At 39.2% G+C, this 27,537-nt stretch overlaps 1 protein-coding gene across 5 annotated transcripts in view; it reads right to left on the bottom strand.

Annotated features, from left to right (window-relative positions):
- The window catches only part of LOC148847186 (ARM repeat superfamily protein), a 158,311-nt gene that overhangs the window by 57,590 nt on the left and 73,184 nt on the right, over window positions 1-27,537 (bottom strand). For all 5 annotated transcript variants that reach the window (XR_016101146.1, XR_016101147.1, XM_088951566.1 and 2 more), the window contains exons 21-27: window positions 13,164-13,223; window positions 5,941-6,030; window positions 4,959-5,080; window positions 4,396-4,525; window positions 4,237-4,316; window positions 775-910; window positions 430-511 (exon numbers count right to left, since the gene is read on the bottom strand). Coding sequence is in view for 3 of the 5 variants with exons in the window: in XM_088951566.1 (XP_088807692.1) it covers window positions 430-511; window positions 775-910; window positions 4,237-4,316; window positions 4,396-4,525; window positions 4,959-5,080; window positions 5,941-6,030; window positions 13,164-13,223 (700 nt within the window). In the remaining 2 variants the exon portion in view is untranslated. The remainder of the gene's footprint in view (window positions 1-429; window positions 512-774; window positions 911-4,236; window positions 4,317-4,395; window positions 4,526-4,958; window positions 5,081-5,940; window positions 6,031-13,163; window positions 13,224-27,537) is intronic.

Genomic DNA, 27,537 nt, shown 5'->3' with positions numbered 1-27,537 from the left:
TATTCTCTCACTTCTTTTGTAATTTACTTACTTACATGTGAATTTAGTCCCCTGTACAAACCTTAAAAACCAGCTCCATTAAGGCCTGATTTTGTTCACCACCCTCAATACCCTTGGAATGAATTAATGGATTTGGACCAGCATTTAACTAGGCCTAGACTCAAGTGGTGAAACTCACAATCTCATAGACCGTATGATTCTTTCTTGGAAATAAAATTTTTCTATCCACTAGATCTTAATTTTTCCATCTTTATATTTCTTCCTTCAACTATTATTTGCATTTTTAAGCACATGTTCAGGGTATGATTTTATTCATATATATCATAGCAAAGAAAAGAAACAAATGTAATTTGAACTTACATCCCATCGAAATAATAGAAAAAAAGAATGTTAGGTCTGCAAATCTGGTTTCTAGACACTAATGCGCACCTAATAGATCAATAGCAGTGATAACAGCTTGCTTTGCTGTATGGCAGCGGACATGAAGAAGACGTGAGAGCATATTAGTCCCCTGACACCACAAAAGGTTAACATATATGACTGCTAATATTTAAGGATACAGACAACAAATATGAAAGGAAGCATTACTAGAAGGTAAATCACCAAAAGATTCATTTTGACAAATATGACTGCTAATATTTAAGGATACAGACAAAAAAGTTCACTATACTTCAAGGTTTGATCAGTTTCCAGTTTCCACAAATTATACTCAAAACCAGTTACCAGAAACCAAAAACTGTGATTTTCATTAGGAAGATGAGGATGATATTATACCACAAGTGCATCTATTCTTGCTTCAATAACTGTTGAAGGGGCATATCTTGCGGCATATCCATACATCAAAGCTAAAGCAGCATGTATATCATCAGCATCTTCCATTTTAACTCTTTCAGAGAAGAGAGAGAGAAACCTGGAACAAATGAATCTTTAAACTCTTTAGCTCAATTAATGTAAAATCTGTGAGAATGGATAGAAAGAAGCAAAAAGAACACAAACTTGTAATACCTTGAAGTGAAAAAACTGAAGTTAACATAAATTTTTGTTTTTTCCTCATAGAACAACTAAAACCAAAATAAGGACTTCCCATTTAGCACAACTATGATAAGAGTATAAGACCATGTTAAGGTAACTGTATATTCACTAAGAGGAAGGTACTAAATGCTTACATGTACAAAAAAGGATTGTAAACACCAATTCTCAGAAGAAAAAAGTTATGAAGTAAAGCCACCGATGTACACACACACCCCAGCTCTTGCAAGACCATGATCTATCAACTACTGATTTAGCTACCTAGCAATACAGAAAGGAGAGTACGTCTCTAGAGATGAAGACTTGGGAATGATCTAAGAATATAATGTCATTTCTCTCTAAGTCATCATTGGATATACTTGGAACATTTAAAATTTAGCAAATAAAAGCTAAAAGAAGAAGAAAAAAAAAGAGAAATACATATTTGAGAGAAGAGAACATAGATCTTACCACTCACTCTCATTGCATTTAAACTTAAATAAATTAAAGAATTGCAAATATAGCATCATTAACAAATAGGAGAAGACTAAACTATCCTGCATACTGACTCTTTGCATTACCATACTCATCCTCAAGTGGAGAATAGACATGCATCATATTCAACTTTCCAAGAGTCATCCAACTTAGAAGCAGTGACACCCTTAAAAAATCAGCAAGCCGATTTTCACTTTGTATGGTAACCACACCTCCTGGAAGCCACCTTTTATAACAATGTCAATAAACTTTATAATGTTTGGTGTGACCATGTTGTATAGGAATATGAGCAATGTTAATTCCCACCCAATATTTTAAAACGCGAAGACGTGAGTTGCGTGACGTGAGGCGTTCCACTACCTAGAGGCGTGAGGCGTAGTTCAGAATGTAAGAGGCGTAAGCCTCCTTAAGAGGAGGGTGGTTAGGAGGAGGATGAAGAGGAAGGGGGATCTCATTTTTTCTTTATTTTTAATAAAAATCTTTTATATTAAGAAGAATAAAGATGCATAACATTAGTTGAAGGGAGGGGGGGGTCTTGTCTTGTCTTTTCTTCCCTTCCCTTTCCTTTTCTTTTCTTTCCTTTTCTCTTTTTTTCTTCTCTTTCTTTTTCTTTCCTTTCCTTTCCTTTTTTCTTTTTTTTTGTCTTTTTATATAACATGTGCATGAGGTGTACGCCTCTAGCACGCCTTAGAGGTGTTAGCGCCTTTGGCATACGCCTCAGGGCGTTTTGGGTGCGCCTCCAGGCATACGCCTCCCACGCCTTTTAAAACATTGTTCCTACCTTATTATAAAAGTACGACTTCATTAGACTAAGAACAACCAGCCCCAATTCTCCAAGTTTTCAACCACAACAACTTTAAGACACAGATATTGCCAGGTATTCTACTTCTGCCCTAGAATGAACCACAACCAATTGCTTCTTGATTCTCCAAGTTACTAGATAACTACAAACTAGAATATAATAGCCAAAATTTGAGGAGGTTTGAATTTTGATAGGAGATATGAAAAGAGAGAGCTTTCAAGAGTAAAGGAGGTACGGGAAGAGGCAGAAGGGATAGAAAACCTTCATGATTTGTTTTTTGTATTGAGCCCATGGTTTAAAATGTCTATTTCCAAATATTTCCACAACATATTTCCATTTACATGGGTATTGACATGAAATATTACCATAATATAAGTTTACATATTTTCCAATGCACTAAAATCCTTTATATTGTTCACATCAAGTCTTATTTTGTAGTTTTATCAAATATAAGGTTTTGACTTTACATATTAATAGATATCATCCAAATAATTTGTTCTAATACGACTTCGTTTTCTTAAAACCCATTACATTTCCATGTTTATCATTATAGATGACTCACCCTTCTTATTTTCCTTTAATATTTTTAGTTATATAATTTATTGAAGCATACTTGGCATTTTAATATATTGGACTTAAACATAGTAAAATAATACTTACGACTAAGCATCAATGAGTAATAATATAATATATAATAATTTTTTGATAAGTAACAGGAATTTCATTAAAATAAGAAGAATATGTACAAGCTTACATTCTATTTTACAGAGGCCACACCCTGTTCCCACTAATACATATTACAACATAGCCAAAAACAATTGATCCCTCACCACCCCTTGCCTTGCTAAGGTATCAGCCATATAGTTAGCTGATATTTGAACCCACTACACTTTCACCATCATACATCTTGGTGGTATTTGGTATTAGGGTGTTGTGCTAGTGTTGTGGAGCCTTTTCACTACTACATAGGCATTTCCACTTGAACAAACCAAAATCATGTTTGGTTGGTTGATCAAGTACATGTTTTGTACTTATCTTTTCTTGGGTCATGATAAAGTGACTTTTGGAGGAAACACCATTTGGATGATGTTTCCTGCTCAGGGGGGTGTTGTGTGGACGTTTTGTCCTATGAGATGCCTAGTGGCAATTACATGTAATGACAACAATCAACAATTTAACACTGTACTTTGTACCCCTAACACTTTCTTCTTGTTTTCCAATGCATGAATCAACTACAAAAACAACGCTGTTTTTTTTTTGAAACAGTAAGGTAAACACCCTCCTTTCAGCCATCTAATTCTTTTAATTTCATTTCTATTTATGTCCAGAGTGCTTCCTCATGATTCCTCAACCATCCTACGACCACCACCTTGGAATACCCTTCTATAATCAAATTTTGTATTTCATTTCTTTTGCTATTCTTACTTCTATCACAGCAACAACTTATGCCCTTGAAATGGTGTAATTATTTCAAAAGCATCATTTTTATCACACTACAATAATGCAGTTATTTAAATATCAAAAAATATTTTCATAGATTAGTTTTCACAATGATATAAAACTTCTACAGTATATCTATACAAAATTTCAATATTTCCAAATACTTCGTATTTTTAACCAGTTGACATTTCCATTGAAGACACGTTTTAAAACTTGCACAGTGCTAATATGTAGAGGAGTCTAAGCATGACTAGTTCCTTTTTTATACTCCTCCCTGCTAGGGGTTTTTCTTTCTTATCCTTCTTATCTTAGTGGACTAGGGACCTGTATTCTTCTTGTTTTGTCATTTGTTCTTTTAATAGAATATTTAACTTACTATTAAAAAATCACAGAAGTGGTAATAAGCAGACGGTTCAAGCAGTTGACCGGCAACAAAGCAGTTGCAAAATTATGTAAAAGAAGAATTCCTCCTTGATGATATCATGTGTAACCTTTGGAAAAAGTTTAGTCCAACATTATCAAGAATATCTTTCAGCTTTTCCAATACAGTATCCAAATGTGAGGATGCAACCTGCAAATAACAGAACTTGTGAATCATAAAGATGGAAAGTAATATAATAAAGAGCAATCAAACCAGTAAGCAGGCATACCAGCCCCATGCCTTTAGCTAGACCAAGCCTATTTGTGGGCACTGAGATATTAGCTTGTATATACATCCAGTCAATCTTCTCACGAACATATGCCCTGTCATCAATTTTCTGGAGAAGCATTCCCAGGCATCTGCACACAAAATGTGGTAACAATATTTGTAAAGGCTCCTACTATGTTTCAAGGTAAAGAAGTATCTGACAGTTCTCTTCAGAGACCCCCTTCTTTCACTGATCAGTAACAAGTTTTATCTGAAAAAATGAGGGAGACAAAAGTTGTGTTTGCATTAGGGTTCAAATCTTGGAATTTGGAAACAGCCTCTCTGTATGTGCAGGGGTAAGGCAGCATACCTCCTCACACCCCATATTGGTGGGAGCCTCATGCACAAATATGTTAAAATAAGCATTTCACTCACCATGGTTTTAGGAGGGGTGACATGTCTTAGAATAAACATCTCACTCACTACAACTATTGAGAAGATAGCACAAATATGCTTAATTGAAAACATCATAGTAGTTCCGAAAATATCTAAAAACCAAGAAAAAATATCCATATAAAGTAGTACCTATGAAGTAGTGCTGTATGTTCATCATCAGATGTATAAAGTTCATATTGTTTGGTAAAAGCATTTCCCAAAGATATCAACCATTCAGGGTCTTGAATCACATCCAAAGATTCTGCAAGAAACTGTTTAACGTAGACATGTCAGATGCATGCTGTTAAACAAAACGTTCATCAAAATAAGAAGTCATGATGCATTAGTTTCCCTCAAAATCCATGTTCCAATCTCAAAATTCTAAGGATTGTAGCACATGTGAAGTCCCACCTCATACTCCATGTAGTTTCACTTAATCTCTAGATGGTTGATGTCAGATGACAGTATCTATGAGAACATCATTTTGTTTCTTTCTGCTTTTCGCATTTTCTAGTAATATGTCACAATTCACCCAGAACAAAAAATGTTACCACATTCAAATTAGAGATGTTAACTCAACATTGTAGAGTATGAAATGAAAACTCTCAAGGGCCACTTCCAGGTTTTCCTTCCCACAGAAAGTTAATCAGAGGGTTTGTGAAATTTCTAGTGTTCACACATTTCAGCCAAACCCTTACCACCATGGTGAAAGAAATTCATATGGAAAATCATATGGGACAAAATTTTGTGAAATTCATATGGAAAATCTAACATGGCACAATAATTTCAAATTCTGCCTCATTAGCTTCAAGTAAATGTTAAAATACTCCCATCACTGCCCAAGCCCATGTCTCTTAGAGAGGAACCAAAGGGAAAATGTCATGCAGGTAGCTAACAATGAAACTTGACAACCTTTCAGAGCAACTAGAAGCCAAAACACCAAATTTGCATTGAAAAACAAAAGACTTCAATATCATGCTTTTAAGAAAATAAAATACTAGCACCTTAATACCTAAAAATCAATTCTAATCAGTGATTAACATAATTGAAGTAAAATTTAACCAAAATCAGTCTTTGGTAGCAGCAGTAGTATAACAATAAGATGAATGCTTCCAAATTCAGTAAACCTTACATTAATAATCATGTTGTCCCAAGTCTCTTGATAAGCAGGGTCCTGCTTCAAGTCTTCCGTATCACTGACATATGCCTTCATTTTTGGAATCTAGAGCTTACCAAAACAAAGACTTAATAAGATTCTTTTTCACATCACCATATTAAGAGATATATATATATATATATATATATATATATATATATATATATATATATATATATATATATATGTGTGTGTGTGTGTGTGTGTGTGTGTGTGTGTCTATATATATACTTCTAGTGTTGGATTAGTAACAAGATGACTAAAATTATTAATGAAAAAGAAGAAAAAGAAAATAGTACTAGTAGAGAAATGCAAGAAAAACCAGATTGAAGCACAAAATCAGAGGCTGTCACTCTACAGATTCCCAAACACCATAAAAAAAATAAAGTTCCCTAATAAGATAAGACAGAAACCAATACAGCTCACCCCCTAGAAACCCCACCACAAGCCAAGGAATCAACCAAGTCATTGGCAAATGTCTGTAATTGATTTTGTGGACCTGTCACTCAACTCGTGGAAGAAAGTCCTGGCTCAACCTGCAAATTTCTGGGCTTGGGCCTAGGTATTCTGTCCAAGCCCAGTCCAGCCTGCATCAAACCTGGAAATTTGCAGACTGGGCCTGTGTGTATACATATGATATATGTATATTAAACATGTTGTCCTATTATATTTAACAAAAATTAACCCTTGATAAATCCATGGAAGGACCAAAGGAGGGCCTAAAGCAACAGGAATGCTTCTCAAAGTGGGTAAAGCAGACATGTATCCTAACCCCTAATAGTATTATTTGTGGTGAGATCTTGGGACTGCTATCCAATGTGAACCCAGACATTATACAGATTTCACAACAGGAACTGCAAATGACTCATTGTCTGCGCAAAAAACTTGTTGAAAGATGACTGACATGATGGTAGCCATTATACAAGAGATTGGTTATATCTTTCAATACCTATCAGTGAGAAAATCATAGTAAGCACCACAGCATTGTCAGACGAGAGATGTTCCATCCAGAAAAAAAAAAATGTACAACATCATTCTTTTTTTTTTTTTTGATGAACAACAGAAACTAACTTAATATATATATATATATATTTATAGTTAGAGTGAGCCGAATAAGGGTAATTTAGTAATCTTATGTCAGTTAAGTACTTTGCTTATGTGGCTCGGTTCTGTTTTTGAAGCTCGACTGTGTTTGGACTGCTGAAGCTCGAACTGTAAGTTGTGCTCAGTTTTTTGGTTCTGTTTTGCATTACCTTCGACTGTGTTTGGACTGTTGAAGTGTTCGAAAATCCTAGCTGTTATGTACTACCTTCAATTCCATTAAATCTGGTTTAACCCAGAAATTTCTGGGCTGTTTTTTCTCTTCTTCTTGGACTGTTAAAATCTGCTGAAACATCCTTGTAACAAGCTATGTATTGTTACTCTTCTTCGGCTGTTTTTAGAGGGCTGTACGAACAGTTTTTGGGGTCTTTTCTCTTCTTTGACAGTGGGGTTGTCTCTATTGCCCACACTGTGTTTGTGAAAAGGCCTATTCAGCAATACCGATTGGTAGTTACTCTTCTTGGCTGAGTGTACAACCTTGAAAAGGTACTTCGGCTAAGTGCACAGTGCGTAGGAGTTTCTGATTTCTTCTTGAAGCCTAAACTCAGTGTGTTGCCTCCTTGTGGTCGGCTGAACTCAGTGTGTTGTCTCCTTGTGGTCGGCTGCACTCAGTTATTGCTTGTTCTTATCCAGCATACTTGTAGAAGTCATCTGAAATCATATTTTGAGTGTTTACATGATGTACTCCTCAGAGTTCGAAAACAAAAGTGGTGCTGAATATGAATTGGGTCAGGGGACTCCAAGTGATTCCTTATTGACTATGACCACAGTTAAGCTAGATGGAACTAATTATCTAGCATGGTCACAATCAGTAAAGATTCATGTATGTAGTAGACGAAAGTGGGGGTTCATTTCCAGGAGTAAGAAGGCTACCCCAGAAGATGATCCATCATACGAGAAGTGGATGCAAGAAAATTACACTGTCATTGGGTGGCTTGTGAACTCAATGCAGCCACAGATCAACCAGCACTATCTATGGATGAATTCAGCAAAGGAAATATGGGATAGTGTTGCTGAAACCTATTCCCAAAAACTAAATGTGGCTAGAGCCTATAAGTTGAGAAGTGATGTGAAGAATTTGAGACAGGGGGAGAAACCATTATCTGTATACTTCTCAACTTTGAAGTCTTTGTGGCAAGAAATAGACTTGATAGAAGCTGTAACCTGGGACACCACCAATGATGCAGAGACCTACAAGAAACTGGTTGAAAGAAATAGGGTATTTGAGTTCTTAACCGGACTTAACCCGGAATATGATATCACAAAACAGAATATTCTTTCCAAGGAGTGTGTATCTTTGTCACAAGCTTATGCATTGGTGAGTAGTGAAGAGAGCAGAAGGGCTGTACAGGTTCAAGGAGCTGATATTAATGATCACTTTGCCAATATGGGGATTAAACATAAAGGGAATGTGGAACTTCTAGTGGCACAGGAAAGAAAGAAGTTGTATGTGAGTACAGCAAGAGGCCGAAGCACACCAAAGACAAGTGCTGGAAGTTACATCCTAACCTTGTTCCCATCAGGTTTCAAAAAAAATATGATAGTAAAAGATCAGGAAGTGCAAATGTAGCTGTCGGGCCAGATAGTGAAGAGATGTCTGCTTCTGCACAGTTGGCAGCCATGAGAGCAGAATATGAAAAGTTTGGAAAGATGATCAGTCAGCTGAGTGATGTGACCTCTGCTACCGACCCTTCAGGAAAATCTACTACTTCAGCATTTGCTCATTCAAGTATAAGGGCTTTTCCTAATCATGCTACTTCTTCAGGTAATCTCAAGATACCTTGGATTATTGACTCAGGTGCTTCTGACCATATGACCAATCTGTCTACCTTGTTTGTTTCATATGACTTACTTCCTGGACGTGATAAAATCACTTTAGTTGATGGTTCACTTGCCCCTATCTCTGGTAAGGGAACCATCAAGGCTACAGATTCCTTGTACCTCCCTTCTGCCCTTAATGTACCTAAACTAAATACAAATTTGTTGTCTGTGAGCAGTTTAACCAAGTCACTAAACTGTTGTGTAACATTTTTTCCTTCCTACTATGTTTTTCAGGATCTGGAGTCTCAGAATGTGATTGGGAGTGGCCATGAGGCAAACGGAATATACCTGCTTGATACTCCGGGACAATGCACTGATCATCTTGGGAATGTTGCTCTTGAATTTGTCTCTTCAGAGTCTGTTAGTCAGAATATGTTGTGTCATTGTCGTTTTGGTCATCTGTCTTTTTTGGCTGAGTCATCTATTCCCTGAACTGTTTAAGGGAATTAGTCTGTCCAGTCTTCATTGTGAGTCTTGTGAATTGTCAAAGCATTGTAGAAGCAAGTATCCTTTGAAAAATAAAAGATCTTCTGTTCTTTTTAATATTATGCATTCTGATGTGTGGGGGTCTTACCACTTACCCTCCATGGGTGGCTACAAATATTTTATCCTGTTTATTGATGATTTTTCACGATTCACTTGGATATTCCTGACGAAATCCCGTGATGAAATCCCAAGACTTGTAAAACAATTCCATGAATTCGTTCTAACCCAATTTGATACCAGGATTAAAATCTTCAGATCAGACAATGCAAAAGAATACTTTGAGAAAAACCTATCCTGCTATCTTTTTGACATGGGGGTTATTCATCAAAGCTCATGTGCTAGGACCCCAGAACAGAATGGGGTTGCTGAGAGGAAAAACAGGCATATTGTTGAGGTTGCAAGAAGTATCTTATTTGCCTCACATGTTCCTACTAGGTTTTGGGGTGATGTTGTACTTACTGCTACCTATCTCATAAACCGCATGCCATCCAGGGTTTTGGGTTTTAAGTCTCCCTTCACTCTTCTTCATCCGGACAAAGATCTTTTTCCTATTCCTATTCGTGTCTTTGGCTGCACCTGTTATGTACATGTTCCAAGTGTCCAAAGGCATAAATTTGAACCCAAAGCCCAAAAGTGTATCTTCCTTGGTTATTCCCCGAAATAGAAGGGTTATTGTTGTTTTGATCCAAAGTCTAGCAATCGGTATGTCTCAATGGATGTCACCTTTGATGAGTCTTCCCCTTTTTATGGTTCCTCTCTAGAAGGACATTGTCCACAGGGGGAGAATTTGACACAGGTGTTAGCTCTTCCTCTTCCTGTCCCTGTTGAGTCCCTTGATGTATCTGCCTCTCCCTCAAATGAATCAAGGTTGGATCAGTCGTTCCATTCTCCTTGTCCTGGTACCCTACCTCCTCGTCCTGTCCTCAATCCCAAGGTGTATCAAAGGCAAAGATCCAGAAATGTGCAGGTTGTTTGTCCTACAACACATGAGCCTCCTACACTTCCAGTCACAGAAGAGACAACAGGTACTGGTTCAGCACCTTTGAATTCATCCTTCCCTGACCTTGATATTCCCATTGCTCTTAGAAAAGGAAAACGGAAGTGCACTGCACACTGCATTTCCAAGCACCTTTCTTATTGTTTGCTTTCACCTTCATATTTTGCCTATCTCTCTTCTGTTGCTTCTCATCCTATTCCTAGGTCTGTGATAGAAGCTCTTAAGATTCTAGAATGGAGGGATGCTATGAAATCTGAAATAGATGCCCTACACAAGAATGACACATGGGAAGTGATCGATTTGCCTGAAGGGAAGGATCTTGTTGGTTGCAAGTGGGTCTTTACTATCAAATACAGAGCTGATGGTACCATTGAAAGGTACAAGGCCAGGCTGGTTGCAAAAGGCTATACATAGACATATGGGATTGATTATTTAGAGACTTTTGCACCTGTTGCCAAGATGACATCTGTGAGGGTTCTTCTATCTTTAGCTGCTCACTTTGACTGGCCCCTTTATCAATTGGATGTGAAGAATGCATTTCTGAATGGTGAATTACATGAGGAGGTTTACATGTCTCTTCCTCCAGGGATGTATGGAACTGATATAAAAGGGAAGGTATGCAGGCTGAAGAAATCTCTTTATGGACTAAAACAGTCCCCTAGAGCATGGTTTGAGAGATTTAGAACAGCACTTGTTAACTTTGGTTATGTGCAGACACAGTCCGATCATACTCTTTGTGAAGAGGAGTGGACCTCTGGCAGTATACCTCATTGTGTATGTGGATGATATTGTAGTGACGGGTAATGATGCCTCAGGAATTCAAGATCTAAAATCTTTTCTCCATACAGGGTTTGAGATTAAATATTTGGGGGAATTGAGATACTTTCTTGGCATAATTCAAGATCTAAAATCTTTTCTCCATACAGGGTTTGAGATTAAATATTTGGGGGAATTGAGATACTTTCTTGGCATAGAAGTGGCTCGATCCAAGGATGGGATTCTTATCTCCCAAAGAAAGTATGTTCTTGACTTGCTCTCTGAAACTGGAAAGATGGGTGCTAGACCAGCTGCTACTCCTATTGATATGAGTCATAAACTCTCAGCCTCAGAAGGGACATTGTTAGAAGACAAAGGAATCTTTCAGAGACTTCTTGGGAAACTTTTGTATCTATGCATGACTCGGCCAGATATTGCATATGCAGTCAGTTGCATTAGCCAATTCATGCATGCTCCTCGAGACACTCATTTGGCAGCTGCAGAGAGAATCCTAAGTTATTTGAAGGGCTCCCCAGGAAAGGGTATTCTGTTTGCCAAGCATGGTCATATGAAACTTGAAGCTTACACCGATGCTGACTGGGCCGGGAACATTGATGACAGAAGATCTACATCTGGGTATTGCAGCTTGGTAGCTGGTAATGTTGTTTCTTAGAGAAGCAAGAAACAATCGGTTGTTGCTCGGTCTTCTGCTGAAGCAAAATACAGGGCCATGGCACATGGGGTTTCTGAATTATTATGGCTAAAATCTTTGATGGAAGAACTTGGAGTTGAATATGACAAGCCAATGATGTTATACTGTGATAATCAGGCTACCATCAACATTGCTCACAACCCAGTGCAACATGATAGAACCAAGCATATTGAAGTTGATCGACACTTCATTAGGGAAAGGGTCTCTTCGGGTGAAGTGTGTCTTCCTTTCATCACATCTGAAGGACAGTTGGCAGATTTTCTTACCAAAGGCATTCCCAAGGCAAAACTTCAGCATGATACCAGCAAGCTTGGCATGATTGACATCTATGCTCAGCTTGAGGGGGAGTGTAGAGAAGATGGGCCGAATGGCCCATAGGTTGTTTATTCTTCTTGTTATTTTGGGTCCATCCTGTCAATGTTAAGTTATTTTTTTAAAGTCTTTGTAAATTCTGCCCAACTAAGGGCCTCCTTGTAATTACTCAAAAATATCTAATAAAACAGTGTTAGAGGGCTGAGATAGAGAATGTTCGAAAACTCTTCTCAGAATCCTCATTGCCGAAACACACAAGTCTCCTCTCCTCTCTTCAGTTTCAACAAAAAGATCTCCCAAATTTTATTAGAGATTCTACTTCATCCAAAAATTTTCCAAATATTTGACACAAATAGATAGAAGATTAACAAATAAAAAGAACATTCACTACAAGCTTTACAAAGGAAGCACATATGAAGTGATAAGCACCAAGAAGGCCTATGCTTCTAGAGAAGATCACAAGTACTAACCATTAGATGAAAAACTTCCCAATAGAAAGACCTAACTTTTGGAGGGACCAACACTCTCCAAATAGCCTTAACCAGAAGCCCAATTGAGAATTTAGAACCCTTAGAGAGCTCCATGAGAAAAGAGGCACATGAAGAGATACCTTAATGGGGAATTTCCCCCCACCACAGGTCATAACAGAAGTTGTGCTTGTCCATGTTCTTGCATCCAAACTAAGGTAAATTTTAAGTCTCAAATTCATTACAACAAAGAATTTGTTTGTTAGCATACAAATTTTTAGTCACAAACTCAATTATCAGAATCAGCAGCCAAATAATTTCACTATGCAATCAATTTAACTGCTAAATTTACAGCAGTTATCACTTTTAACATTATAGTACAATTTGTACTCTTATAAATTTATTTTGAAACATATCAAATCATGCTTTCTATAAATAGTCTACTAAGAATCACAAATGCTTTTAGCATGAAAAGGAAAGTGTACTAATATCCACAGAGAAACATTAACTATCCAGTATTTCAAAGATTCCTACTTAAGTCACATACCTCATCTTGCCAAAATAAACTGACATTCCTGGGAAAGAGAGGTCCCAAATAGCACAAAACCTAGAAGAGGTAAGAAAACGGAATGGAATCAAGAAAATGGTAATTAATCAAGATTTCTACCCATCTCAAACACATCATCCTAGTGACTAAAGAGTGCCTAGTGACAAAACACAAACCAGAGATTTTACAAAGTACAAACGACCAGATCAACATAATATTTTCAAATCCACTACAATTTCCTTAATTCATAATTTAAATTTAAGGAACCTGATGTAATGTATTTTATTCTGTTATGTGTCACAAGGGTGTTTTTGTCCTTTCAGATTATTTTATGTTTAGTTGCCTTATAATATAAATATAACCTCTGGCGCCACCACTCAGAACTTTTTGCTTCCTCATATTTTTTCTCTTCTTCTGGAAAACATGGTATCAGAGCGGGACGATACAGTCTAGACCTTCTCTGATCTGATTGCAGCCTTCTTTTCTCCTTCCTTGGACTGAGAATGGAAAGAACAGCTTTGGCCCAGGACTGAGAACACTTCGGCTATTTCCCTTTTCTCTCTACCTTTGCTAGGACATTAAAAGGACACATCCAGAGATCTGTGGATGATCGGTTGGGTGCCTTTTTAGAGGTTGGTGACCTTTTCCTCTTACAATATTTGTTTGGGTTGGAACTTCAAAACATTCACTTGGACAGAACAGGGGTTAAGTTTAAACCCTTCTTTAACTCCTGGTTCTTGGTAGTAAATCCAAGAACAGGCTGATCTGGGCATTGGCCGAATGGTGTGAGGAGAGATTTTAACCCTTTCGTGTGGATCTGGAGATCCAAATCTGTAGAGTGCATTATGCTTCTGGAAAAATTAGAAGGGACCAGCATTTCTAGATCTACAGAAGATGGTTTCTGGTGAAAAGAATGCAAGGCAGATTTACAGTTAAGTCATTCTACAAAGCATTAGTAAGAGAAGAAATGGGCTCAGACCAGTTAAAAGGAGTATGGGGTAACCCAGTTCTCCCAAGGGTAGAAGCCTTTGCCTGGCTGGTGGCACATGACAACATCCTTACCTCTGATCACCTGAAATCCAGGGGACTGCATCTGGCCAGCTGGTGTTATTTATGCAATCAGGAAGAAGAAACAGTCCTCCATTTGTTCTTCTCATGTAGCATAGCAAGTTTCATATGGAAGTTCTTCTCCTTTCTATTTGAGATGAGTGTCTTCCAACCAATGACTCCAGCAGAGATCTTCTCCTTGTGGCCAAAGCTCAGAGGCAGTAAGAAAGCCAGGATTGTTTGGAGCTGTGTTCCTTTTGCAGTTTCTGGTCTATTTGGAAGGAGAGAAACAGAAGGGTTTTCGAGAACAGGTCTGAAAGTATAGAATACAGGGTAGCTGCAGTGAGCAATCTGATCCCAGACTGGGTACTCAGACTCCCAGATTTTGAACAAGTTTCCAAAGCTGATTTGCTGGAAAGTTTCTGGAATGCCCTTGACTTACAACCTTGTAATGAAGCATCCTTTTCAACATGAAGTTTAGAATGTATCTGGTGTGTCAACTAGACAACCAATGGTGCTAGGATGTAATTCCTTTTTCTTATTTTAATGAAATTTCTTTTTGATTCTTCAACTGCAGTAAGGTTGTTGATGCTTGTGTGGCTTAGAGAGGTCTGAAAGACCTTTATGTGTGTATGACAGCAGCAGCTGTGTTTGGGTGTGATTTTTGTATTCAGAAATACCTCTCGGGAGTGGTGTTTCAATTCTGTTAGGGTTCCTGCCATCATTTGTGAGTGGGTGGTCTCTCTCTCTCTCTCTCTCTCTCTTAATATATATATACATCAAATCAGGGTGGACCGAATGGTGGGAATGATACATTGAGTTTTCCCATGACTATCACTCCCTTGGATGGGTGGAATTATTCGGCATGGTTTAAGGAGATGCAGCTGTATATTACAGCCAGAGGTAAGTCAGTGCATATTAATGGGAAGGTAAAGGAACCTAGATCTGGCATGATTAAACATGATAAGTGGGACCAAGAAAACTACATGATTATGTCATGGCTTTTTAACATCCATGATGCCTTCTATTGAACAGAATTTTATGTGGGCCAAAACAGCTAAAGAAATATGGGAACAAGCAAAGGCAACATACTCAGAACAAAGGCATTATGCTAGGATTTATCATCTACAAGTAGAATCATCAACATGCAAGCAGGGGGAAAGGAGTTTATCCACATACTATTCAGCCCTTCAGTCTAGAAAGAGTAAGACTACTATCAAAGTATTGAGCGGGAGAATGATAAAGATGCAAAAGCTTACAAATAACTAGTCTTTCAACAACAGGTTTTTGCCATCCTATTGGGTCTCAACCCCATGTATGAACACATTAGAGTGCAGATTTTGGGAAGCAAGGACTTCCCTTCTGTTCAAGAGGTATATGCATTAGTCCAGTTAGAAGAAAGTAGGAGGTCTGCCATGAATGCTCCTGAGAGGGAGAATGTTGTCTTAGCTGTGAAAGGAAACACAAATTCGGGAAAAAGAGATGGGCACAAATGACAACAAAAAACTGTGGTGTACTCATCGTCAGAAATCTAGGCACACCAGTGAAACTTGTTGGGAATTGATTGGAAAACCGAAGTGGGCACAAGAACTAGGAAAAAGGTCAGGACAAGAAACTAAATCAGAAGAAATATACTTCAGAAAACTTAGCATCCCATGCCCCCCCCCACCCAAAGTTCTGATCTTAAGGAAGATGTTATCAACTCCTTCTATGACCATTTGGAACAATATTATAGGGCTCTCCGACAGGCTGCTTCTAGACCTACACCTTCGACCTCCTTTGCATCCTCCTCAGGCAACTCAATCTCATCTTTTCATGTGACCTCTAACATTCCGGAATCCCCACGGGTTATTGATTCTGGTGCTTCAAATCATATGACTGGTAAGTCTACTCTACTCCATTCATATGCCCTACTCTCTAGCAGAGATAAAGTGAGGTTAGCAGATGGATCCTTCTCCATTGCTGGTTGGGGATCTATGCCCTTCCTCTCTGTAATGTTTTACACGTTCCAAAATTACCAATAAATTTGTTGTCCATTAGCAATATTACTCATGCTCTGAATTGTTCAGGATCTATGCCCTTCCTCTCTTCCACATTCTTGTGTTTTTCAGGATTTGACCTCTAGGAGGACGATTGGTGGAGGGAACACGGTTTATGGTCTCAATGTATTGAGGATATAGTTGGCCTTGCAGCTTCAGCTTCCAAGTCTTTGGGATTGAGTCAATCAAGTAAGAGTTAATTTGTTTTGTGGCGCCATCGATTGGGTCATATGTCTTTTGAGTCTTTGAAATGTTTCTTTCCAAAATTGTTCAAGTCTATGTTTGTCAGTGAGTTTCAGTGTCAAGTCTGCTAGTTTTTTTTTTTTTTTTTGATGAATGAAGATAATTTTATTAAATCAGAAAAAAGGCAATACAGCAAACCCAAGAAGAGGCACGAGATGCTACCTCTTCAAAAAAAAAACTATTACATCAAATTAAAACAAAAATAGCCAGAAGTGAAATTAAAGAGCAGCCCAAAATAAATTTTCCCTTGTGGCCCCCTACTTAGCTAAACCATCGGCTAAGGTATTTGCTGATCTTCCCACCTAAAGAGAGGTAATAGTCATGTTTCTTGTAAGCCAGTTGACTTTCCTCAATAAATCTCTGTGTATCCACATGGCTAAAGCTGGATCTGTCAGCCATCCCACAACAATCTGAGAGTCTCCTTCCACTACCAGGTGCTGAACTCCTAACTGTTCTGCAATCTGAAAACCTTGTACCACCGCAAAAATCTCAGCTCTATTAGAGTCTCCTATTCCCACGGGGCCTGAAAACAAGGCTAAGATGTTGCTCCCCGTGTCTCTCAGCACCCCTCCAATCCCCGGTGGGCCTAGGTTTCCCTTGGCTGCTGCCATCAAAGTTCAGCTTTACCCATCCTTCAGGTGGGGGGATCCACATTGCAGATTCCGTGTCCTTCCTTGTATGGCTATTAGCCACCGCTATACAATTTCTCCAAATATCATCAAAGGAAAAGGTATGAAAGAAGTCCATAGTTCTCAACCAATGAATGGTCCTAGTCAAAATACAATCCTAAACAGCCTGAATGCTTCTTTCCTTTTCCTTGAATATCCTTGCATTCCTTTCTTCCCAGATTGTCCACAATGCAGCTGCTCTAATACATCTCCACATCAATTTTCCTTTTTTTTACTAGTTTGCTAGTTAAGTAAGCATTGTAGAATATCATATCCTTTACATAATAAAAGATAAGACTTTCCTTTTCATCTTGTGTACTCTGATGTTTGGGGCTTTGTTAATATTCCAATTGAGAATGTCTACAAGTATTCCATTTCATTTAAAGATGATTTTTCTCAATACACTTGGGTTTACCCAATGCACTCAAGGGAAGAAGTTCCTAAACTTGTGAAAGGCTTTCGACGCATGATATATACTTAGTTTTAATCCTAGTCAAACAATGCAACATAGTTTTCAAGGTTCCAAGGCAAGGCTGGGCGATAGGGGGGCGCCTAGTCGCCTAGGCGATGGATTTTTTTAAGTAAAAACATGTACCCTAGGGTAGTTCCCTAGGTTCCATAATCATATTTCCTTAATAAATATCCATAATTTTCATAAGAAAAGTAAAAACTTTATGTTAAAGTATAGAAAATCAACATAGTCCAACATATTCATGAGAAGAAAAAGAAGAAAGAAAAGAAAATTAGAAAACTATAGGGGCTGAACCCTGTTTCTGTTATAGGAAAAGAAGAAAAGAAAAGGTGGAAGAAGAAGAAGAAGAAGAAGAAGAAATTAGTATATAAAAACACAAAATTAGTAAAGAAAAAGAAGAAAATGTGTTGATTGGACAACATTTTACGTTCTTTCTTATTGGTTCAGATTTTGAAGTCTTTGAGGGTTCAATATAGCATTAAGCAATGTTTGTGTTGATTAAACCCTAACAAATAAGAAAATAACAAAAGAAATTAGTATATAAACACACAAAATAAATATTTTAGTTTAAAAATGTGTATTTTATAATTATAACCTCAAAAAATTAAGAATATAAAAGTTTGTCATAACACACTATAGAAAATTTCTTGGCAATTAGGCGAGGCGAGACTTCAAGGGCGCCTTGTCACCTAGGCCTCCTTGACAACTATGCAATGCAAAGGAGTATTTCCAAGGTGACTTAATGGAGTTTTTAGCCTCTTGTGGCTTCCTCCGTTGGAGCTTTAGTTCTAGAACCCCTCAACAAAATGGGGTTATGAAGAGAAAGAATCACCATCTCCTAGAAGTTGCTCGGGGGATGCTTTTGCAGATGAATGTTCCAAAGAGACTCTGCAAATATATATTACACACGTACACACAGATATATATATATATATTTATATTTGAGAAGAAGTTAACTTTATTGAAAACAAAAATGGCACATGAGGAGATGTACATAGAGATCAGACACTCAAAGAGTTATATAGGCAGAATATCACTGAATAAGTAATCCCAGTAAGCGCCAGATTTAGCTAGACTGTCGGCTTTAGAATTTAGCTCTCCCTGAACCCAGCCCATGTGTGCATTCAAGGAGGAGAGGATGTCTCTCGCTTCAACCAAGTAGTGAGCTAAGGCCCAAGGACCACTATCAGGATTAGTAAGCCAATTAATGGTGTTGGCTAAATCTCCTTTGATGGTAAGATTTAATAAATCCAGGTCTCTTGCAATCCTAATGTCGGTTAATGCTGCCATGACTTCAGCCTTTGTTGAAGAAGCTATCCCAATCGGTCCACTAAAAGCCCAACTGATAGTACCATCTCTTCTTCTAATTACACCTCCAATACCAGCTGCACCTGGGTTTCCAAATGCGCTCCCATCAAAGTACAAAGTTGTCTCCCCTTCCTCAGCAACTCTGCGACTATGGGAAGTGTTGAGCTGTAGGTGGTTACAGTGGAGAAAATTTATAGTATTTCTTTGGAGGTCAGTAAAGGTGACACCTCTAGAATAATCTGAGCTGGAAGTCCACAGGAAGCATATGTAACAGATTAAAGAAATAAGCTCCTCACAGTTTTTTGTTCTGTTGTTAAATACCCAGTTATTACCCTCTTCCCAAATGCTCCAAAATATAGCATGTGCAGCAGATTGCCACAAAGTTTTCCCTCTTTTGCTTAAACCTCTTCATGTCCATTGTCCTAAACATTCAACCACATGTTCTAGGAAAACCCAACTGTACTTGTAGAGAAGATGGGCCGAATGGCCCATAGCATAGGCTGTCATTGTTTGTTATCTTTATGTTCTTCTCTGTAATGGGCCTTATTCTGGGCCCATACTCTTTTATGTTCCTCCTTTTGTAATTTCTTGTCCAACTAAGGACCTCTCTTGTAATTACTAAAAGATTAACTTAATAAAAATGTATTAGAGAGTTAGAGTGAGGTTATGTTCGAAACCCTCATCCTCTAACTCTTCTTGCCGCAGCTCTCTCTTCTTCTCTAATCTTCTCTTGCTAGTTTCTTTTGTTTCAAACAGTCCCTACTTCTAGGACTGTTTTTCAACTTGGTATCAGAGCAGGCCACTGCTTGGCGTGTCCCTCATGTGGTTCTAGTCCAGCCAACTACATGAGGAGGTTCTAGGGCTGAGAATTTACAGTCATCCGCCTGATTCTTGGAGGTCATTGGAGGGTTCCCAAGCTTCTACACACTTGGAGAAGGGTTCGGTGACCAGGAAGAATCAGAGAACAAGTTGCTTTGCATGATTTAAAATCAGAGAAAAGGGTTTTTCGAAGTCATCCAAGAGGACAAGTGTTCGGCCTGGTTTATTGTACAAACCAAAGACTCTCTTACTGTAAGTTTTTGCTCAGTTGTTTCTGGGTTAATTTTTCACTGTTCTGGACTGTTAAAAGGGCCGAAGTTTCCTTTGAAACAGTGCTACTATTTGGCTATCCTCTGGTCTGACTTAATCCAGAGATTTCTGGGTTGTTTTTTATCTCTTTTCTGGACTTTCAAGTAGCCGAAATACCCCTGGAATCACTGCTGCTGAGACTGCTTCATTCGGCCACTGTTGCTGGACTGCTCCTACCCAGAAATTTCTGGGTTGTTTTTGGAGGTCCTATTCAGCCGATTATTGGGTTGGGAAGTTGCTGAGACTGTTAAAACTAAGAGGTACTAGTCTCATCTTCATTCCAGCCCCTTCTTGAAGGCTGAAACAATAAACAGTGCCCTATACTTTGAAGGCTGAAACAGTAAACAGTGGGTTGTTAAGTATTGCACACTGAGTGTTCGACAGAAGGTCTCTCAAGGACTGTATTTCTTTTGTCTTCCTCTTGGGACATCGGCTGTTAGAATCAGAAATATCTTGTGTTTGGTAGTTGCTAGGTGTCTTTTGGAGGCTGAAACAGAAAAGAAAAGAACTATCACCGAACTTTGCATGATGGATTTCTCAAACTTTGAAAACAAGAATACTGCTGAATATGGGCAGATATTGGGAACCCCCAACCGATTCTATGCTAACTATAACTACAGTCAAGCTTGATGGGACCAATTACTTAGCTTGGTCACAATCAGTGAAAATCCATATTTGTAGCAAAGGAAAATGGGGTTTTATTTCTAGGAGCAAGAAAGCTCCTCCAGAGTATGATCCATCTTATGAGAGATGGGTACAAGAAAACTACACTGTGATTCGGTGGCTTGTGAACTCAATGCAGCCACAGATCAGTCAACATTATCTGTGGATGAATTCGGCTAAAGAGATCTGGGATAGTGTTGCAGAGACTTATTCCCAGAAGTTGAATGTTGCTAGAGCTTACAAACTGAGAAGTGATGTGAAAAATCTAAGACAGGGGGAGAAGTCACTTGCAGCATACTTCTCAATCTTAAAATCTATATGGCAAGAGATTGATTTGATAGAGGCTGTGACTTGGGATACCCCTAAGGATGCTGAAACATACAGGAAATTGGTTGAACGGAATAGGGTGTTTGAGTTCTTGACAGGGCTGAATTCTGAATATGATATTACAAAGCAAAACATCTTGTCCAACGAAGATGTTTCATTGTTAGAAGCATATACTCTGGTCAGCAGTGAAGAAAGTAGAAGGCAAGTGCAGGTTCAAGGAGTTGGTATTAATGATCATTTTGCAAATATGGGAATTAAACCCAAAGGGGTTACAGAAGCTCACAGTGGCTCAGGAAGGAAAGAAGTGGTGTGTGAATATTGTAAGAAACCGAAACATTCAAAGGACAAGTGCTGGAAGTTGCATCCCAATCTTGTACCTATCAGATTCCAGAAGAAGAATGATAGTAAAAAGACAGGAAGTGCACATGCAGCCACAGGCACAGATACAGAGGTTGAATCTACCAGTGCACAGTTGGCAGCCATGAAAGATGAATATGAGAAGTTTGGAAAGATGATCAGTCAGCTTGAAGGTGCATCTTCATCATCCATCCCTTCTGGAAGTTCAGCCACCATTGCCTTTGCTCACTCAGGTATAAGGGCTTCCACTAACCATGCATCCACCTCAGGTAAACACAAAACCCCTTGGATCATAGACTCAGGTGCTTCTGATCACATGACCAATCTTTCCACTTTATTTGTTTCATATGATTTACTTCCTGGCTGTGACAAAATCACCTTAGCTGATGGTTCTCTTGCCCCTATTTCCAGCAAGGGAACTGTCAAGGCTACAGACTCCTTACTCTTACCTTCCACTCTTCATGTGCCTAAATTAAATACCAATTTGTTATCTGTAAATAGCCTGACCAAATCATTGAATTGTTGTGTAACCTTTTTCCCTTCTCACTATGTGTTTCAAGACCTGAAGTCTCAGAAGGTGATTGGGAGTGGCCATGAAGCGAATGGAATATACTTGCTCGACACCCCTGGCCAATGCTTTGATCATCCCAAGAATGTTGCTTTTGGTTCTACTTTTTCAAAGTCTGTTAATCAAATTATGTTGAGTCATTGTCGATTGGGTCATTTACCTTTTTCTGCTTTAAGCCATTTGTTTCCAAAACAGTTTAAGGAAGTCAGTGTGTCCAGTCTCAATTGTGAGTCCTGTCAGTTGTCAAAGCATTGTAGAAAAAATTATCCTGTGAGCAATAAAAGATCCTCTTTTCTTTTTCATATTGTGCACTCTGATGTGTGGGGGCCATACCATTTATCCTCTATGGGGGGTTACAGATATTTTATCTTGTTCATTGATGACTTCTCTAGATTCACCTGGATATACTTAATGAAATCCCGGGATGAAGTCCCAAGACTTGTGAGGCAATTTCATGAGCTTGTTCTAACCCAATTTGGTACCAGAATTAAGGTTTTCAGATCTGACAATGCAAAAGAGTACTTTAAGAAGAGTTTATCCTTGTATCTTTCAGACATGGGGGTTATTCATCAAAGATCATGTGTTAGAACCCCTGAACAAAACGGAGTTGCTGAGAGGAAAAATAGACATATTGTTGAAGTTGCAAGGAGCCTTTTGTTTGCCTCACATGTTCCCACAAGATTTTGGGGTGATGCTGTACTTACTGCTACCTATCTCATAAACCGTATGCCATCCAGGGTTCTAGGGTTTAAATCCCCCTTCAGACTTCTTCATCCAGACAAGGATCTCTTCCCAATTCCTCTTCGTGTGTTTGGCTGTACATGCTATGTTCACATTCCAAGTGTGCAAAGACACAAGTTTGAATCGAAAGCCCACAAATGTATCTTCCTTGGTTACTCCCCCACACAAAAGGGTTATTGTTATTTTGATCCAAAGACTGGCACCCGACATGTCTCTATGGATGTTACTTTTAATGAACTTTCTCCTTTTTATAGTTCCTCTCAGGATGGACTTTGTCCACAGGGGGAGAGTCTATCACAAGTTTTTGCTCTTCCTCTTCCTGTCCCAGTTGAGTCTCTTGACAAACCTGTATCCTCACCAAATGAGTCAAAGGAGGATCAATCACTTCATACCTCTTGTCCAGGGGACCCTATTTCTTTACCCTCTCGCCTTATCCATAATCCCAAAGTGTATCAAAGGCAGAGATCCAGGAATAAGCAAGTGGTTTCCCTTACAACAGATGAAGCTCATACATTCCCAATCACAGATGAGATAACAGGTATTGCTTCAACTCCTTTGGAATCATCTTTTCCAGACCTTGATGTCCCCATTGTTGTTAGGAAAGGGAAGCGGAAATGTACTGCACACTGCATTTCCAAACACCTTTCTTATGACCTGCTTTCTCCTTCATACTTTGCCTATCTCTCTTCTGTTGCTTCTAACCCCATTCCTAGGTCTGTCTCAGAAGCTCTTGGGATTCCAGAATGGAAAGATGCCATGGAAACCGAAATGGATGCTCTACATGCAAATGGTACTTGGGAGGTGGTGGATTTGCCTGAAGGGAAGGATCCAGTTGGGTGCAAGTGGGTTTTCACCATTAAATACAGGGCTGATGGAACTATTGAGAGGTACAAGGGTAGGCTTGTTGCAAAAGGGTATACACAGACATATGGTATTGACTACCTGGAGACTTTTGCCCCTGTTGCCAAGATGACATCTGTGAGGGTTCTTTTATCTCTGGCAGCTCACTTTGATTGGCCTCCCTATCAGTTGGATGTAAAGAATGCATTCCTGAATGGTGACTTACATGAGGAAGTCTACATGTGCCTTCCCCCAGGGATGTATGGGAAAGATATGCAAGGAAATGTATGCAGATTGAAGAAATCTCTTTATGGTCTCAAACAATCTCCTAGAGCCTGGTTTGAGGGATTTAGAGTTACACTTGTTAAATTCAGCTATGTTCAGACACAGTCGGATCATACTCTGTTTGTGAAGAGAAGTAGATCTTTGGCAGTGTATCTCATTGTGTATGTTGATGACATTATAGTGACCGGTGATGATGCCTCAGGAATTCTGGCTCTTAAGTCTTTCCTCTGTACAGAATTTGAGATTAAGGATTTGGGGGAGTTGAGATACTTCCTTGGCATAGAAGTTGCCAGATCCAAGGATGGGATCCTTATTTCCCAAAGGAAATATGTTCTTGATTTATTGTCTGAAACTGGAAAACTGGGTGCAAGACCAGCTGCAACTCCCATTGATATGAGTCACAAACCCTCAGCTACAGATGGAACTCTGTTGGAAGACAAAGGGGTTTTTCAGAGACTTCTTGGGAAGTTCCTGTACCTGTGCATGACTAGACCAAATATTGTGTATGCTGTTAGTTGCATTAGCCAATTCATGCATGCTCCTAGAGATACTCATATGGCAGCAGCAGAACGGATTTTGTGCTATCTGAAAGGCTCTCCAGGGAAAGGAATCCTATTTATCAAGCATGACCACTTGAAACTTGAAGCCTATACTGATGCTGATTGGGCTGGGAATATGGATGACAGAAGATCTACTTCAGGATATTGCAGTCTGGTGTCTGGTAACGTTGCCTCCTGGAGGAGTAAGAAACAATCTGTTGTGGCCAGGTCTTCTGTAGAAACAGAGTATAGGGCCACGGCACATGGGGTCTCGGAATTGTTGTGGCTAAGGTCCTTAATGGAAGAACTTGGGATTGATCATGACAGACCCATGATGTTGTACTGTGATAATCAGGCTGCCATCAACATTGCTCACAACCCGATACAACATGATCGAACCAAACATATTGAAGTTGATAGATATTTTATCAGAGAAAGAGTCTCCTCCGGAGAAGTGTGCCTTCCATTCGTTACCTCTGAAGGCCAATTGGCAGACTTTCTCACCAAAGGCATCTCCAAGGCAAGACTTCATCATGACACTGGCAAGCTGGGCATGCTTGACATCTATGCTCAGCTTGAGGGGGAGTGTAGAGAAGATGGGCCGAATGGCCCATAGCATAGGCTGTTATTGTATGTTATCTTTATGTTCTTCTCTGTAATGGGCCTTATTCTGGGCCCATACTCTTTTATGTTCCTCTTTTTGTAATTTCTTGTCCAACTAAGGACCTCTCTTGTAATTACTAAAAGATTAACTTAATAAAAGTGTATTAGAGAGTTAGAGTGAGGTTATGTTCGAAACTCTCATCCTCTAACTCTTCTTGCCGCAGCTCACTCTTCTTCTCTAATCTTCTCTTGCTAGTTTCTTTTGTTTCAAACACAGTCCCTACTTCTAGGACTGTTTTTCAACTATACTCAAATAATGTTAGGAAAAAGTTCCAAAATTTTCTGGTTTCCTCACAGTGAAGAAGGATGTGGTTGGCGGATTCCCCAACTTTAAGGCAGAAGCAACAAACATGAGGGGATAAATATGACCTTCCATGGTTCTTTTTCTGAAAGAGATCGTTAAGTGTTGATTCTCTTTAAGATGGTCTCCCACACAAAAAAACAGACCCTGGAAGGGATATGGGCACACCAAATTCTCTTGAAGGGGCACTGATCAGTCGTTTGTTCTTCCCTAACTAAAGCATAAAAGCAAGATTTGGTTGAAAACTTACCAGCCAGGTGAAGGGTCCAAACACGAAGGTCAAGGGAATTTTGGGAGAGGCATACCTCTCTCAGGGTGTGCAAGAATTTAGTGATTTCACTGAATTCCATGTCCCTTAGTGGCCTCCTAAGAGAGTTAGGTTCCAATTGAAATGGGGGGTGGGGTGGGTGGTGGTGGGGGGGGGGGGGGGGGGGGGGGGGTGCAGTAAAACCTGGGATATGAGAGCTTCTTCATTTAAGGTGGGTTCCAATTGAAATGGTGGGGTGGGGTGGGTGGTGGTGGGGGGGGGGGGGGGGGGGGGGGGGTGCAGTAAAACCTGGGATATGAGAGCTTCTTCATTTAAGGTGAGGCTGAAAAGGCGAGGGAAGGAGTTGGCCAAGGTTGTGTTACCCCACCAAAGATCACTCTAGAACTTGATTCTATTACCCTTACAAACCTTATATTTGATAAAAGAGATGAAAGAAGTGTAAGTCGAGGTTAGAGCTTTCCAAGAGTGAGTGTCTTTGACCCGGTTCAAGTGAAAGTTGTTATCCTAACCGTTGGTGTGCTTCCCGTATTTGCTAGTGATTACAGCAGTCCATAGCACATTTGGTTTCAGAGGGAATCGACGCAACCATTTACTGAGAAGAGATGTGTTTATTTCTTCCAAGTGGCCTACTCCCAACCAACCACCCTCCTTTGGTTTGCAAATCTGAGACCAGATCACAAGGTGAGAGCCCCTTTCTCCACCCCCTTCCCAAATAAAATTTCTCTGAAGCTTTTCTAACTAAATAGCTATTTTGTTGGGTAAGTGGAAAATAGAAAGGTAGTAGGTGGGTAGGTTTGCCAAAGAGTCTCAAATGAGAGTGTGTCTCCCCCCTTTGGAGAGAGAGTACCTTTTCCACGTGGCTAGCTTCTTCTCACATTTTTCTAGCATTGGTTCCCAAAAACTTTGATTCCACAGATTCCCTCCAAGAGGCATCCCTAGATAGGAGAAGGGGAGATTCTTCGCTTTGCATCCCAAAATCTCTGTGAAAGTATCCAAGGAGTGAGCATCAACTAGATTTAGGCCTATGATACTGCTCTTAGAGAAGTTGACTTGCAGTCCAGAAATCCATTCAAAGCAAGTGATGGCCCTTTTCAAATTTGAAACAATTTCCTCATCATCTCTAGGAAAAGGATAGTGTCGTTGGAAAATTGGAGATGTGAAATCTGAGTGGCTTCACGTCCAACTTCAAAACCTCTCAACAAACCCAAAGAAGTAGCCTTCTTCACCAATTGGCTAAAAATTTTTGTGACAAGAGTAAAAGGCAATAGGGAGAATGGGCAACCTTGTCTTAGTCCCCTGCTGGCGTTAAAATATCCTTTTGGCTGCTCGTTAATTAATAATGAGAACCAGGTGGAACTTATACACCCCTCAACCCATTGAATCCACTTCCTGCCAAAACCCATTAGCCTCATAATTTCCATAAGACACTCCCAGACTACTTTGTCATATGATTTTTCCAAGTCGAGCATCACATGTTGAAGGATATAGGGAAGCTTGGTGTTGAACTTATGGACTCCTATTGATCCTAACACAAATTGTCAACTACAAATGGGTAGACTATTGAAGATATTACCAGTGTATGACATAACTAGACATTTTTTATATTGTTACTGTTATAAGCTAGTACATAGACTCACTAGAGATACACATGCTGCACCAGCAGAGAGAACCCTTGCATATCTTAACTCTTAAGGGAGGGCCTGGGAGAGGTATTCTATTCTCTATTCATGGGCATATGAGGGTATAGGGATTCACTAATGTTGATTGGGCAAGTTCCCTAGATGACAGGTCTACATCAGGCTATTATACCTTGGTAGCAGGAAACCTTATCTCTTGGATGAGTAAAAGGCAAACAGTTGTTGTTCATTCTAGTGTTGAGGCTAAGTATTGAGGTATGGCAGATGGGAGTATCTAAGA

Source organism: Nelumbo lutea, chromosome 6, assembly GCF_056320005.1.
Source record: "Nelumbo lutea isolate HS-2025 chromosome 6, American lotus-T2T, whole genome shotgun sequence".
In the NCBI taxonomy this organism is placed as follows: Eukaryota; Viridiplantae; Streptophyta; class Magnoliopsida; order Proteales; family Nelumbonaceae; genus Nelumbo; species Nelumbo lutea.
The sequence above is the reverse complement of the archived record's forward strand: the minus strand, read 5'-3'. Positions and strand labels throughout refer to the sequence as shown.